Consider the following 16,365-nt stretch of genomic DNA (forward strand, 5'->3'; position numbering starts at 1 on the left):
TCTTCCAAAGCTCAGAGGCTGCCACTCGCTGCTGTAACTCACACCTCTTTTCTTAGGCTCTTTCCTTTCCCTCACCATTATATTTTTCCTGGAAAACCCAGATCAGGTTGTTATTTGATGACAGAGACTGGCCTCTTTTTCTCATCTCTTACAGTTCTGCAGGAAGCACAGTGAGCAGTATTAGTGGTCCTCCAAGCATACGTTTTAATTCACCCAGTCTGTTAAAAGTGGCACTGTATGTTCTAGGATTTCTGTGTTGGACATCCAAAGCTGGGGGCAGGCGTTAAATAAAAGAGGAAGATCAGACACAATTTTTCTCAGTTCTAGTTTTGACCCAATACAATTTTGTGGAACAGGCTGATGACAAACAGCTTGTCTCTCATGTTGCATTTTGGGTATACATCATGTGACGTCTTGTAGTTCAGACTTCTGAGACAGCTACCTGAGAACAACCATTGCATCAGGTCTGTCCCCAAAAAACTCACACAGGGTTAGTTACTTACTGAGACATTTTGAAATGTTCTGACAAAATGTCTTAAAAACTGAATTTTCCTTAAAAGTTTGAATTAGATTTATTTTCTCTGTCACAAAATGTTTCATGTCATCCATAATTTCTGCCTTCCAAACTTAAATTTCAATCTTTTTTTCTGGAGTGTGCTAACTTACACATTTCCATATTCATGGATCAACCTATTATTTCATCTGGCAGATTTCCAGTCTTAATTTTAATCAATAATTTTATTGTCTTAAAGTGTATTGATGACTGTATTCACTCATTGTTATTTCTGTTTTTTTACAAGCTGGCCATGGAATTCCCATCAGAAGACATTTTTTTAATGACAGCTTCTCCAGTTATAAAAGCTGTAACGAATTTCAAACAGGTAAGAGAGGCTTAATTTTTGTTATGGTAAGATGTTTGTATATGTACAGGTAATTCATAACTGAATCCTGAAAACCCTTATGATTTTGAACTTGCTCTCACATTAGCATGACTGCAGTGGGAAGTGTGAGCAGGACTGATGAGATATGTTATAGTGATTCATAGTCATTAGTAATTGGTGAATATATTAATAAAATCCAAGCAAAGGTTAAAATGGGTACTTACATGATTGAAATATTTTCTAAGTTACTGAAGCTTTATTTCACTGCTTTGTTAATAGGTGCTCCATTTTAAGCACTGAAACGGTGTCTTCAGAATAAATCATTTGAACTTAGTCTTTCTAGTAGTTTTCATATACAATAGTGTCTTTCAATTTCAGGCAGAAACAGACATCTGAGGAGTAACAAAAAAAAACAGACAAAAAAAAAGACATAGCCTTCTGTGGTATTGCCTTCAGCCTTATCTTCCTCTCCAGCAGCTGGTGATTCAGTGACCTCTTTCCTGTTGGTTTGAACAAGAAAATAAAAGTTATACCCAAGTTCAAACTTCTGGCGGGTAGGTTCCTTAAGCTAGGCTTGCAGGTACTCAGCTCTTGGAAAGCACTGCTCTTTTTCCCACTCTGGGGGAACTTCAGAGTCTACCACAGGGCATGGGAAGAGCTGGAGACTGGATTGCACAGAGCTGGGGTGCAAAGCTGCCAGCCCATAGGGAGGGGGTTTCAGCTCTCGGGGAAAGTTAAGACCCTGAGAGCTGGGCTTTCACCTGGCATTTATATTCACGACTCTGTGAGACATTGTATCTAGCAGGTGAGGTGTTTGTTTAAAAACAGGCTTTCTGTGTTTTTAACACAATTCTTCCTGGTGTAGGAATGCCTAATTAGGTCACTACAGGGAGGAAATAAAACAGAGAGATTTGAAAACTAGTACTTTGCACTTGATGGTGGCTGTAACTGGCTATCAACACCTCTTCCTTTTTGCACTGTGGTTTTTGTCCAGGGCTGATGGCATGCTCAAAACATGCCTGAGAACTCTCTGTGAGGCTGGTAGAGTAACACCCAGCTAAAGAGTATCTTCTGAGTTCAAGAGTGCTGACAGTAGGGTCCCGAGTACCCCAGAAGGACATTTACCCATTGCAGAGAGGTAGAGTCTGTAATTCCCATTGTCAGGAGTTTCAGTATCTGAAGAATAAGGGAACAGCTAAGCACTATTTGAAGACAGCAGCATCTCCATTTTAGACATGGACATCCTAATTTCTCTGTGAACTGCAGCCATGGTGTGGCGTCTGGTTCCTAGCTGTGTTCCAGACTCCTTGAATATTCTGTAAGTAGAAGCCCTGGAGTTGCCATGCACCTGCTCCCTTCTGGAAGAAACCCAAAATCAGCATAACCTCATAACTTCCATGGGTGTGTTCCAAGTTGTGGGATTGTTTGGTTTTTTTTTCTTTTTTGGCTCCCCCACCCCATCTCTGAAATACCAGATAGTGACTATGGAGGTGATCTTCAATCTCTTTTTCCTAAGCACTTGTCTTACATGTCCTGCTTACAAGCTGAACAATAGCAAACAATTTTCCTGACACAAGGGCCAAGTACCCACAACAGGAGCTTTTTGAAGCATTAGGCTTTTAAAGAAAAATGTCACCAAATTCTTTTTTTAATAGAGTAAAAATATTTACTCCAGACAAAAGTGTTTCCTTAATTCTTTTAAGATATTTGACCAAAAATTTTTTCCCAAAATGCCAAGGAGAGAAGGATGCCTGCATGGGAGAATGCCACTGAGTTATTTCAAAGTTAAACAGAAAAACAGGGTTAAAAAAAGTTAAAGCAGAAAAGCACTGCATCAAATAAGTTAAAAAGCAGTGTTAACAACTCTAATATTATAGTCTATTTATGAAATAAACATTATAGCAATTAGAGCAGCCACCAGGGTTCTCCATTTTTGCTTAATCTATGTCTTTAAAATTAAAATTTTCTGTACTACTTTGATTCTTTACCACGAATAGGCACAAAAGGATTCTGTGGATCAAAAGGAGCTTGGAGCAGTAACATGAGTAGATGTTTTGAGATGATATGGACTTCATGTTGTGACTTCTTTACTGGAAATCAGTGTAATACGTTTTGTAACAAGCAGTAGAAAAAGAGATGGATAAATGATACATACTTTTAAATACCTCTCTTCTTCCTACAGGTTTCCAAAACACTTGAGGAGTTTGATGTGGAAGAGCAACCAAGTTCTCTATTAGAAAAAAGATATCCCAATATTAAAGTTATACAGTCTGGAGTAAAACAGTTGAAGAGTGATGAACATGTAAGCTAATGTTCTTTATTTTACTTTTAGGTGATTTTTCAAATTATTTATTAAAAAGAAATCAAAGAAACAGGTGGATGTTTTGAGTGTGAAATTCTGTTCAAGAACCATTCTAGTTATTAAAGTGTTAAGTTGCCAAATTACAAGAAAATAGTTCCTAACTTTAATTTCACTTATCCCTTAACATTGTTGTTCAAGTAGAAATATATATATAGGGGGCAAAATTGTAGATCAAAAATTACTTGTTAATTAAGAAACTGTATCTTTTAGATGTAAATCTTTGACACCTAAGAGGTAGCTGCATTGATTACCTGCCTGACTGGAATTGCAGGGAGACCAGTCAGTGAAACCAGTACTGACAATATCCAGACAGGTGTCTGAAAGTTTCTGTGACCCTTGATTGGAAATCCCTCTGGTTTCTGAATCACTGCTTGTCACTACAGAGACCAAAATATTAACAACTTTGTGATTAAAAAAAACCAAACAAACCAACCAACATTTCCGGCTTTTATGCTTTCTTTTTAGCAGGAAATACATTGCAAGTATGAGCAGTGTACAGCATGTACAGATACTTGTTAATGTCTCTATCAACTCAACATGTTATTTTTCACTTCAGCATTTATCAGAAGCTCATGCTGAGATCCAAGATTGGTTTTGCTCTTTTTAAGTCTCAAAGATATGATTCCAATTACATTCTGCTACTATTCTGAACCTATTTATATTCTTCCATGTTTACTATAATAGTGTTTTAGCTTAGATAGATCTCTGTGGACAGGGTATTTCATGGATATGGATTAGGAAGACCTTTTGCCCAAAATCTCTAAAAACTCCCTTTGTGCAAAACCACTATAAACTACTTGGCTTCTAGTTTGGAAAACAACAAATAAGATCATAAAACGTTAAAATTTAAGAATTGCTTGTTGCAGAGTGATGTAGCTTGTTTAGTGCCCACCCTTTTTCTTTAGCAAAGAACAGAATTTGTGGTCTTTCTAAACGGCATTCTAGCCTGTGCCTGGTTCAGCTAACACAAGTCTACTGCTGTTGAAATGTTTTGAATGAGATTATTAATTGCTAATACGTAGTAGTGCAAAAGTCTACATCTACTACTGGGGTGGGGGGAACATCTGTCATGTAGGCTTCTTTGAGCACAGCTGTTGAGCACAGAGTGCCACCAAGTGGCAATCATTATGTTTCTTTGAGTACACCGTGCACACTTCCTCCTTTATCAGTCAGATAATATCACAGACTCAGGCTTCCAAGTCTGTGGTGAGTGTAATGCACATAGATGGCACACAGTCACTGAGAGTGTGAGGGCTTGCTCTTCAAGAAGCCTTTCATAGCTGCAAAGTACAAAAATAAGAAGCTGATCTTCTCTTAGATGTCTCCAACTGTTTTTGTTTTCTCTTAATTTTAACAGAAAATTTTCACTGAAGATGGGAAAGAATATACGTATGAAAAACTTTGTCTGTGTGCTGGAGCAAAACCAAAGTTAATTTTTGAAGGAAACCCATATGTGCTGGGAATCCGGGACACTGACAGTGCACAGGTAGATGTGGTTGGACCTGGGAGTGTATAATATATTCCTGCTTCTGATGCAAAACACTAAAAGTGATTGCAGAGTGAAATGGATAAACAGCAAGATTATGTTTGTAACTATATATCCTTAAATAGGAGCACTTTGAGTAGCAGAGAAATAGCCTTAAAATATGAAGTAAACTAATTGGTCACTAAATTCATTAACTGTATAGATGGCTCATAGACAGTATTTCAAACGTGATAATCTAGAATAAATGGTATTGTTTTAGAAGCCAATGGTATTGTTTAGAAGCTAATCTTAAAATATAAACAGCAAGTGGGCACCAGTGGAAACTTCCCTGGGAAGGTGTATCTGGTACAGGGTACAAAGGGCTACAGTGAAAAGCTGTTGAAGGACTTTTTTTTCTAGTTCCACTGTAGCTTCTCACTGCACAGAAAAGGGTTCCAGTTATAGTCAGAGATGTGGGAAGGTTTTCACAAGAGGAATCACTTAATTGACTAAAGCTTCACCTTGGAATTAGGAAGGGGGTTTTCACTGCTCTAGGCCTTTAGAGTGAGGGGGCAGGGTGAAAGTGAACACTGCTTCTCCAAAACATAAGAACTGCAATTCATCAAGTGAGGTGTGACACTGAGGAAAAAAAAAAGGAGTCTGTGTTTCAAGCAAACTGAAATTAAACTATGAAATTGTTTTTCTTTTGGATATTAAAATTTTACGTGAGTTTAAAAAGAGAAAAAAAAAAAAAAGAGAACTGAAGAGGGAACAAGGAATGCACAGAAAAGCTCTTGGTAAACTTGTCTAAACTGGAGAGAAGGATGCCACCTGAGTGGCACCAGTGGTGGCTGGAACCTGTGAGGGTGTTCCAGGGTAGTGTAACCACATACTTGTCATCTTCTGGTGTTGTTCCCTGGGCATCCATTGTTGGCTGCTGTGGGAAACAGACTGGGCTGTTGTTTGTCAGACCTGATGCTGGACTTGCAGTGAGGTTTGTTTCTGGTTTGTTGGTTGGGTTTTTTTAATGGTGATTGATTGTGTTCACTAGTCTCCTCTGATACCACTGAAGTATCTTTGAAAGGACTAAAGGGCTCCAGTTTTCCTGGTCTGTCACAGTTTGTGTTCTCTGGCACCATTAGTCAGATAAACTTGAAGCACAAAAGAGCAGATTTTTGTGTAGTTGCAGTAATTGGTCTGATACTCCTGAGTCTTAATTTGTTTGACAGAAAATACTTGACGTGGTTATACTGTGACCTAAAAGTACTGTCTGGACTGTTTGGGGCTTTTTTTGTAGGTTGGATTTTTTTTTCCCTCTCACCACAAAGATGTGAGTTGGAGACTCGTTTCTTCCTGGAAGCTTTTGGCACAAATAAAGTTTTTTCTCAGATTTACTACAAATTGTTTTTAAGTTCCTGTTGTCTGATTGTGAATCTTTAAATGCCTTTATTTCTTTATCTTTGCCTTTTTAATGTTAGTAAACTACTGTGAAAGTTAGGTGAGGTTGTGGTAAAACTGGGTTAATAGATATCACAATGCTAATGGTCTCTAGGATAGAGAACAGTCTCCTGGATTCCATTAAGGGCTCTGCCAAATTGGCTTAAATGTAATTATTTAACTCTCCTGTCTCAGTTTGAGACTTGTAAGGCTCCATCAATAGCTTCATCCCTTCATGTGACAGAACTTTGCAGGTTTCACTAGCTTCTGTAACAGATCTTAGCATAAGTAAACATGTACCATTAGTCTGAGAAAATCAAAATAAGATGACTAAGAGAGCAAGAAAGTATTGAAAAGGATATAGCTGATCAGCGTGAGGGAACATATAACCTAAGTTGTCACTGACTTCTTTGCTTCTTTTCCAGGCTTTTCAGAAGAATTTGGCTCAAGCTGAGAGAATAGTAGTGGTAGGAAATGGTGGGATTGCGCTTGAATTAGTGTAAGTAAATGACTAAATCTTAAAGATACATATGCAAATAAAGACTTTAACAATGCAATGTTAAATCTAGTGTGCATGAGTTTGGTAGAAGGTTGACTTATAAAACTGTTATAAAGCTCTTGAAGCTTTTAGTAGCAAAATGGATTAAAATAATGTTTTTGCAGTATAATGGTCCTTACTGTCACATGAAATTCAGCAAGCTTCAGAAGAAGATTTGACATGTAGGTACCAAGAATATCCAGTGTTTTTCTCCTTTGGCACCAACAGATTTCTATTAAAAGACTATTAAGGGCAATACTGAAGTTATAAAACTTGTCTGATCTACCAGTCCATGTCCCAGGTAGTACAAACAGGGTCCAAACACCTGTTCTTAGCAGTGGGCAGTCTGGCAAGAATGTTTTTTTTTTCATTGTGAGGAGCAGGTAATGCTTAGTAGCATTATTATAAATTTGATCTGCCTGCTCTCATCTCCTGGACTGGTTCAGTCAGTGTTGTGCAGCTGAGAAACCACAACCTGTCAACCTGAAGAGATGTTGGGTTTTGTTTTTTGCTCTTTTTTCTTTTTTAGTGGGTTCCTTATGTACATATTTAGAAGCAGTATTGGAGTTGATAGGTTTAAAAGTGTTAAAAAAATGAGATCACTTATTCCTAGCTTCTGGAATGAAGCCTGGCACGCTTCTCGTTGTGTTGCTGAGTCAGATCCTGCTGAGGCAGTCTGTCGTTTTGTCCATTGTTTAAATGCCCACAGGTATGAAATTCAAGGCTGTGAAGTCATCTGGGCTATCAAAGACAAAGCCATTGGGAACACTTTTTTTGATGCAGGAGCAGCTGAATTTCTCATTCCGAAGCTGACTGCTGGAAAACAAGAGACTCCGATTGAATGTAAAAGAACCAAGTATACAGTGGCAGGTATGGTGTTTTAGTCTCCTAACACTGCAGCAGCAGCATTTAATATTAAAGATAGTCCTAAGATCAGTTAATTCAGCAGCCTGTAAATAGGGTTTACTGTTATCATCTACGACATTTCCTTCTTTAAAAAAACAGAAGTAAAAAAGTGATATAAAATCTTACGCAGAATTTATGTAGACTTATGACAGCATGTAATACAGTTACCTACAAGCTGTAAAAGTTGTGCTTGTGTTCATATCTCTGCCAAGCTCATGCTTCATTTTTCATATTCCACCTGCTTGTTCAACCTGCTTGTTCTGTTTTCAGTAATTTTTTAGTGTTTTTTCTGAATTATGTCAGTGTTATGTAGGAAGGAGCTGTCCCACAATAAGGGGTTGGAGGACCAGATGAAACCTCACGGGACATTGTCACAGACGCAGTGAAACTGCAGTTGTGATACCAGCACTTCACTAGAGCTGTGCTCCTCCTGTGGGCAGTGACATCAGCCAGCTGGATCCACAGGACCCTGGTGCCCTGGGAGTCTGCCTGGCTGCTAAGGGCCCATGCAGGAGCCTAACTGTGGCATGGTTGTTTTGGAGATGAGTAAAGTAATGAAAGGCAAAAAGTTGAAAGGTGTTAAAAATACTGTTTTGGAGTCTGATTTGTCTGCAAATTAAGGGATTTTTAGGACTTGGCATGCTTTTGTCTTCCCTTTTGGCAGCCAGATCATACTTCTCTTGATGGAGAAGCCTTGCTGTGAAGTCCGCAGGGAATGAAGTCTGCATGCCCAATCTGATATTCTTCATCTCTTTCCTTCAGGAAGTGAGGAAAAAGAAAGACCTGAAGCAGCGTCTGACGAACTGGGCAGTGCCTTAGGCCCCGATTGGCATGAGGGCTTACATCTTAAAGGGACTAAAGAGGTAGGGTCACAATCTTGCTTACACATTTGTTTAAGTTGCTTTAAGTGGGTAAGGATGACAGAATGTGAAATATCACATTGAAGATGATTTGAAAAATACAGTTAAAATGTGCTTGAACTGATTCTCCTGTTCTGTCAGAATTAAACAGGAAAATATGTTCACACAAATAAAGCCACTTTCTGCTGGAGGGGAAAGGTGGCTAATTGGATCCAGTGGCATGGTTCCAGCCATTTGCTCTTCAGATTGGAGCATGGCTGTCAGTTTGTGTGTCCTGTAGGACGGGGTCAATCCTTGCTGTAACCAGCAGTGGTACCTCCAGTTGTCCTGGCTGAGCTGCCATACGTATGTTGTCTTACATGGAAAACAGGACAGTAGGATTTGTATAGAGGTACAGGGAGCATCAGCCTCCTGTCACAGCAGAAAATGAAATGTGAAATCAGTATTGCATGTGAGTGTTGTGGAGAGTTTCAGGTTTGAAATAAAGGAAAAATCTTCACATTTAATAGCTTTTTTTTATCATGTTTTCATTTATTGATTTTTTAGCTGTTAGGTGTTTGTGTCTGTTGCACACATTTTAAAAAAAAAAGACCTTTCAAAGATGACTAGTCATAGATTCTACAGAAAAGCTTTACAATACCAGCTAAACATGTTTAGCATATTCAGGAGATCAGTTGGTGGTGTTTTGGCTCTTTGTGTAGTGGAGAAAAAAACATTCAAGGCCTGAATCCACAAACTAGTTCAGAGAAACAGGCGACTTTCCAGCTTCTGTCCTGAGCTGTCGAAACATGGGCTGATGGAACAGGGTCTATTATGGTTTAACAGCATTTAGAACCTAAACTTACTGCTCTTATCAGAATTTAATTTGTGGTAGGAAAATGAAGGATTTGAAATCCTGAAAGATAGAAAAGATGAATTTACTTTTTTCTTTCCTGCTAAGTTCTGAGTTCTCATCCTGTAAACTCAGGGGAACTTGAATATGTTTTCTGGCATGTCATGAAACTTCAAGGAACATAAGGTATCTGATGAAAAAGGAGGTGAATTGCCACTTGCTATGGTTGAATACATTTAAATTTAAAGCTTATTTATGATCTGTGCTGAAAAAAGGGAAAGGTGTGGGAACTGAGCTAATGTGTGGTGCTGAAGGATGTGATACCTGGGCTTGTTTTCCAGTTTAGCAACATCAGTTTAGGTGAAGAAAGTATACTTGCTATTAAAAATACTCTGGTTGCTAATTATCATGTTTACAATTTTGTCAATCTTTCTTTAGTTTTCTCATAAAGTACATATTGAAACACTATGTGAAGTAAAGAAAATACACTTACAGCAAGAATTTATACAGCTGCAACGGACTTCTCTGGCTTTTCCTCAGGATGAGGGAGATGCAGAAGGGGATGAGGGTAGGTGCCAGTGCTGGTTGCAAACAATGTGTTGGAGATGAAGCAGTGCTGGGGCACGTTTGACTTTGCTTGCTGTTCTACAGCAAATACCCATCTAGAAAAATGTCTTTTATTTCTAGAAATTAAATTGAGCTCCAGAAATTTATAGTAGTTGAGAATTGGATTTGTGTGCTACAATTAAATTACAGCATGTTGGGGGTCAGGCCCTTCTTCGACAGTCGCCTAAATCCTGTTTGCAGAACGTTCACTCCTCCTGACAGTCCAGTAAATTCATATATTAATAGTGGAGTTAAAACTGAAGCCAAAAATCTCTGAACATTTAGTGTAAAATGGTGGTAATTCTTCAAAGAAAGTAGAAATAAATAACACTTACTTAATGAAAAATCTATAAATTGCACTGAATGAAAGTTAGTATTTTAAATACTATTTTAGTAGCTGGCTACTTCGAGCATAAGATTCTAGGAAGTCAAATCTCTGTTGTTCTTTTTGCCTTTGAGGCATTAAATGTGCATTAAATGTGTAAGTTTATATGCAAAAGAGTGTTTGACAAGTGCATCACACTGCAGAGGACATCCCACAGGGCTGAAACTGTGCTGGGACACAGTATGTTTCGTCCTGAAAGTGAGGGCTTTGATTTAAGAAAATTCTAGAGAAATTTAATACTAGGACTTTGGAGCTAACTTCAAAATCTCTTTTTTTTTTCTAATCCTGAAGTGAAGATAAGAAATGTTAGGGGTAACCTGTTTTTTTTTCATCTTTTTTTTTTTAATTTTTATTTTTCCCTACCTAATCAGTTTGATACCTCAAAAGATTATTTTATTTTATTTCATCTTTTAAAATAAGAGCCAATTAATAAAATAACTTCTGTTGGTTACATTCTCAGGGCAAAATTTTCCCCTTTTTCAGTGCTGTGGCCTGTATATGTGGAGTTAACCAATGGAAAAATTTATGGATGCAATTTCATTGTCAGTGCCACCGGAGTTGTGCCAAATGTTAAACCATTCCTTGATGGCAATAATGTAAGTTTGCTGATTTCTTTTGAAGTTTAAGTTTTTTAAGTAAGGTGAAATAAGCTTTTTCAGTTGGTTTATGCTTCTACTCTAACATGAAACACTGATTGCTGAAGGTTTTGAATATTGTACAGCATGCCAAAGGCAGGCAGGTATGTTGATATTGGAAATACCCAACAAGATAAAAATCATATTCATTTGTGCTCTTGGCATATCATGTTGCTCCTCATATGAGATTAAGCCTATAAAAAGAGAGAGAAACATTTGTGTAATTGGTTAATGTGTCAAAAAATTAGAATAATTTTTGTGTTAATTCTGCACCATCTTAAACAGGACTCTGTGTGAGCCCTGCTCAGCTATAGCTGAGAGATCCCTGTGTTACCAATGCTGCAAAGGCAACACAGAGGCCCATGCAAGCTACTGTGAAGGAAACTACCTCTTATCCCAGCCAAAACCAGTCCATTAGGGTGTTTGGTGGTTTGTTGTTCCCTCTGATTAAGAAGTAAGACACTATCCTCTGAATAAAGCAGAAGAAAATTATGAAAACATACATCTGATGTTGAGCCATGAAATATTTCAAGGCCTACACTACAAATTTAGATTAGAGGTTAGGTATTTGCAGTGGTGCTGCCTGGCCTTGGCAAAAGTACAAAGTGAATTAAGGGTAGGTGTCCCTGGAATGTACGTACTGTGGCTTGATATTTGGCAAGCTCTGTTATTTCCCTGCCTTGGTATCAGAAATATTTCAAAAACCTGTGCTGTGTTCCAGAAATAATGCTTTGCATCTTACCATGGAGGTCTTCCTGCTCTGGAGGGCCTCATGTTAAATGTTTTCTTCTGAATGTAATGCTGTCCTGAGCTTTTGTTAATACCAGGAGTTGGAGATACTGTAATGGATGCGTGAAGGTGACTTGTAAAACACAACACAGATCTGGTTTTAAACTTGGTGAGAAAAGAATGCAGAGCCCGTTAGGAAATTCTGCTTTCTTAGGCTGATTTTGTCTTTGCTTGTTTGAAAGGTTTGATAAGATTGAGGAAAAATTCTGCGGGGGGCAGGGTTGCATTCTGATCCAGTGAAGTCACCCTTGATACAGACAGCTGTGAAAAATACTTTGTTGTGGCACTCCTCAGGGAGTCTGTTCTCTTCCCTGGGAGGTGGAGTGCTGAGAAGGTGAGGTCTGAACGACGTGAGTCTCCTGTGGTTACCAGTCTTTCCTAATGAGGTTGGATTAGGTGGGACAAGGAGTAGCCAGAAACTCCTTACGCCACATGACCTTTTCTCTGTTGCTGCACAGCATCCAGAAATCTGGCTGGGTTCCCATAGTGTTTATTCATATGATTTTATATCTTCACGTGCTTTGATTAAGCAGAATAGTGAATTTACTGAAGTTTTTTTTTAGGAGTCTGCCATTAGAAAGTAACAAATAAAATGACTCCTTAACATGGATAAAGTTGAATTACATAGTTTGAATGATTGTTTTTCTTACTGCTGATCTGTGCAAACGTTTCAGTTTGCTGTAGGTGAAGATGGAGGTCTCAAAGTAGACAGACACATGCGGACATCCCTGGCAGGTATCTATGCAGCTGGAGATATCTGCACGGCAGCGTGGGAGCCCAGCCCGGTGTGGCAGCAGGTAACTCAGCCCGCGGCCCGGTGCTCAGCACCAGCCCAGTCTGCAGGGTCAGAGGTGATCATCTGGAGATGAGGAGAGGTCACTTTCCCTGTGTGGCTGAAGGCCAAGCTCCTCAGCATCCTTAGCACAGCATGCCCCCATGAGAACAGCGAGTGTCGCTCAGTGCACAGGGATGTCTGTCCCTTTCTTTAGGTCTCTCTAACATTTTTTGTCTTGCAGATGAGGCTGTGGACTCAAGCTAGGCAGATGGGCTGGTATGCTGCAAAATGCATGGCAGCAGATATGTCAGGGGAGTCTATTGAGATGGATTTCTGCTTTGAACTATTTGCTCACGTTACAAAATTTTTCAATTACAAGGTAAATACAGTCTAATAAAGCACCGAGTAACACATGCTGCCTGCTTATATGCCCTTGCTGACACTGAGCAGGTGCTTTAATAGTGCCAAAACTGTGTTCTCTATATAATAATTAATCTTACTTCAGATGCTCTCCATTCATACTAACTTTTCAGTGCTGAAGCTGAAGAGGGCACAGACCTTTACAGATACATTATAAATTTTAATTGTTGAATGACAACTGATCTACTTGGCATCTTTGTATATACTCATATATTCCATTTTGTTAAGTTTCTGTTCATGGATAAATTCAACAGTTGAGCACGGTAACTGGCTCATTGTTGGGTTTTCAGTATGGTATTTCCAGGTGAAGGGTTTTAATGCTGTTCTGGGTTTGCAAGCCAAAGGGGGGAGATTGCCTGGGGACAAACATGTCCCTGTTTACATCAGTCTTTTGAAGCTTAGAAGGATTATGAGCAGAAATACTAAAGACTACCACAATGTTCTTAGGAGTGCTTTTTCTTTTCCCTTCTGTTAGGTGGTGGTTTTGGGAAAATACAACGCTCAAGGCCTGGGTTTAGACCATGAACTGATGCTGAGGTGTACCAAGGGGCAGGAGTATGTTAAAGTAGTGATGCAGAACGGCCGGATGGTGGGAGCTGTGCTGATTGGTGAAACGGACCTGGAAGAAACCTTTGAAAACTTAATTTTAAACCAAATGGATCTTTCAGCCTATGGTGAAGATCTCCTGAATCCAGACATCGACATAGAAGATTATTTTGATTGAATAAAAACACATTTCCATTCTGTATAAAGTTTAGACACAGAGTCTTATAAAACCATTGCCTCAGGATGACAAGAAATGAGAGGTAAATGCAGTTCCTTATTAAGATTTTGTGTTGATCTTGACAAAATACTGGCTGGCAAGTTTAATTAATTGGTGTAGAAATGCAGCACCAAAAGAAGGGGATTTGCGCTGGCAGAGTGTTCATCCAGATGAGGCGAGCCTCTGAGAACACGGCTGTAACAGTCGTAGGGTGTGGGCTCCCCGTGCTGTTAGGACAGCGAGTGCAAGGCAGCCTTCACTTTTTAAAAATAAATAAAACAAATCCTCTGCCTGCCTCACAGCTCCCTTCCCCAAACCACGCACAGTTCAGCTGCCGTGGTTACCAGAGCCAGGTTGCCCCGTGGCTCACCACCCTATGTTCCTCAGCTGGGGCAGGAAGCCACCCTTGAGCCAGGATTCCTTCGTGTGCAGCTTCTTCACGGCTGCCAGTGCAGCTGCTGAGGCGCCTGCGGGGGCTGCTCCAGCAGGAGCCCCGCCCAGCACCAGGGGGAGCTCCCGCAGCAGGAGCCTGCGGAGCCGGCTGCCCCGTCCCCACTGTGGTGAGTGGCACAGCGTGCCACCCTGCATGGAATGCAAGTCCCACATCCTGACAGCTACGACAGTCACTTCATGAAAACGTTCTTGGGGACTCTGTCTTGGCCGCTTTCTGCCCTCGCCTTATTTGCACTGTCATGTTTCTGGGTTCCAGAACTAAATTTTTGCAGGTACTAAACTCCAGTTTGACTTGTGGTGCCTAGAGACAAAGGCTCTGCTCCACGCCCAGCTCCCTGGCTGGCTGCAGAGGTACGCAAGGTGCACGTTGATAGTAGTGATGTGTCTGCACGGGGCCGAGCTGGTAACGCCCAGCAAGTCAAGCTAGTCCTAAAGGCCCTCTCTGTATTCCATAGCACCATCCACGGACTTACTGGCTTTGGTTTTTTTGGCTTACGTCCACTTTCTTACTAGCTTTTGGTTTGTTCTACAGTTGCTGCTTATTTAGGATCAAATGGGGAACAGTTTGTTGTACTCCACTAAATGCAAAGTTTGCCATGCATATTGAGACTTCTCTCAGAAAAATCACTCTATTTTTTAAGAGAATGACTGCTTAATTAAATGAATGTATTCCATTTTTGGCCAAGGCATCAGTTAAATGGTGGGTGAAATACTAAGCTTTAGTCACTGACAAGATTCTACTAGAAAAATAAAGATGAAGGGCATTTGTAATCGTGTTTGTTTTACATTGAAGTTGGTATACATCTGAATGCCTGTGTAAGGTGATCCAAAATGAAACTCACCAGAACAAATATAATGAGTTTGAACTTAAAAAAGAGCTTTTACAGTGAGAACAATCAAGCACTGGTACAACCTCTTCAGCACAGCGGTAGAGTCCTCATCCCAGGGGCTTTTCAAGACACAACTGAACAGGGTGCTGATAATCTCATCGAGGATCCCTCTCCCACAAGCAGCTGGAACAGATCTTTTACCTGGGCTGTTCTGTGATCCTGTGTTGTCTGAATGTAGAACACTAAGCCACAGGGTTTGCTGCTTGTTTGGAAAACTGTCACTCTTCTCAAGTCTACTTGCTGTATGAAAGTGAGCCCTCTATTATTATGAAGCTTTTCCTGTTATGTAATTAGTCAAATGCAAATATTAATGTGTCAGTGGTGTTCTAGCAACTTCTTGAAGTACACGTGAGAGAAAAGGTCACATGGTTCTAGGTTGAGATCAGTCTCAAAGGAGTTAAGGGTAATTTCCTGGGTGCTCTATTTATCCCAACAGCATTTCACAGTCTTGGAATTAAGGGTGCAGTATACATCATCTCCTAGGGTGGAAGAAATGGGAGGAGAAATCCAGAGCCCTGAGGGGCAGGGAAAGGACCACTCACTCTTATTGGTAACTTTCACATGGTTCAAAGAGTCTTTTTAATAAATAGCATAAGGAAAACACCTGCATTGCTGAGCTTAAACTGCTGAATAGTCAAGCATAAAACCAAGGCCCAGCAGTTGCTGCTCAGGCCCTGGCAGTGTGGGCAGAGCTGCTGCTCAGGCCTTCTCCTGCAGCCCTGACAAAGGCAGGTGGAACTGAGCACCACGTTCCCAGCAGCAGCAGGCCCTACTGGTTACCACACCAGGGCTTTGGGAGCAGCTCGTGTTTCTCCAAACTCCTCAGGTGATAGCTCAAGGTTTCCTTTTAACATCTGTCCCTTTGCACCCTGGCACACTAAGGTCCTCCCCTGTTCAGCCTCAGCTCCTGACAATCCTCAACTTTGACTATGTTTCTGCTTTTCTAGCAAAAGGAAGAAGTACCAGTTTCAATCCAATTCCAAACCTCAAAATTAAAATTCTACCATAACGTCTGAATTATCAAATTCCCACTACTTGTAAAATACCTTAAAATCAATTTCTGTCTTCTGTTCTACTCTTGCTCTGTAATCCCAAGTGGTTTTCATCCTCTTTCTTCTCTGGACTGTTGTAGTTCTGACTAAGCTTGCATTGAACCCCTGCATTATGGAGACACACTCAAGTGTTCACCCAGACAGGTATTTAATAATAAGATGATAATATATAAAATTATATATAATATATAATTTAATAAGAGGAGAGAGAAGTATTTCTTGGGTGGCTTTTGTCTGTTTCCTAAAGAATGTTTAACTTTTACAAAGGGAGGAGCTGAGATCAAGTGAACTCTTGGTTCTAAGCATAAATTTAGGT

General features: G+C 39.9%; 1 protein-coding gene across 1 annotated transcript; it reads left to right on the forward strand.

Annotated features, from left to right (window-relative positions):
* Positions 1 to 800: 800 nt before the first annotated feature.
* Positions 801 to 13,627, forward strand: PYROXD1 (pyridine nucleotide-disulphide oxidoreductase domain 1; the record flags this gene model as incomplete). Its single annotated transcript, XM_008937516.1, has 11 exons — positions 801 to 881; positions 3,064 to 3,183; positions 4,601 to 4,729; positions 6,571 to 6,644; positions 7,393 to 7,553; positions 8,352 to 8,452; positions 9,720 to 9,849; positions 10,756 to 10,868; positions 12,371 to 12,493; positions 12,713 to 12,850; positions 13,367 to 13,627. Coding segments are annotated over 11 exons (1,419 nt in total), but the record flags the coding sequence as incomplete, so codon positions are not given.
* Positions 13,628 to 16,365: the final 2,738 nt, after the last annotated feature.

The sequence above is a fragment of the Merops nubicus genome, unplaced genomic scaffold (genome assembly GCF_000691845.1).
Source record: "Merops nubicus isolate BGI_N331 unplaced genomic scaffold, ASM69184v1 scaffold17613, whole genome shotgun sequence".
In the NCBI taxonomy this organism is placed as follows: Eukaryota; Metazoa; Chordata; class Aves; order Coraciiformes; family Meropidae; genus Merops; species Merops nubicus.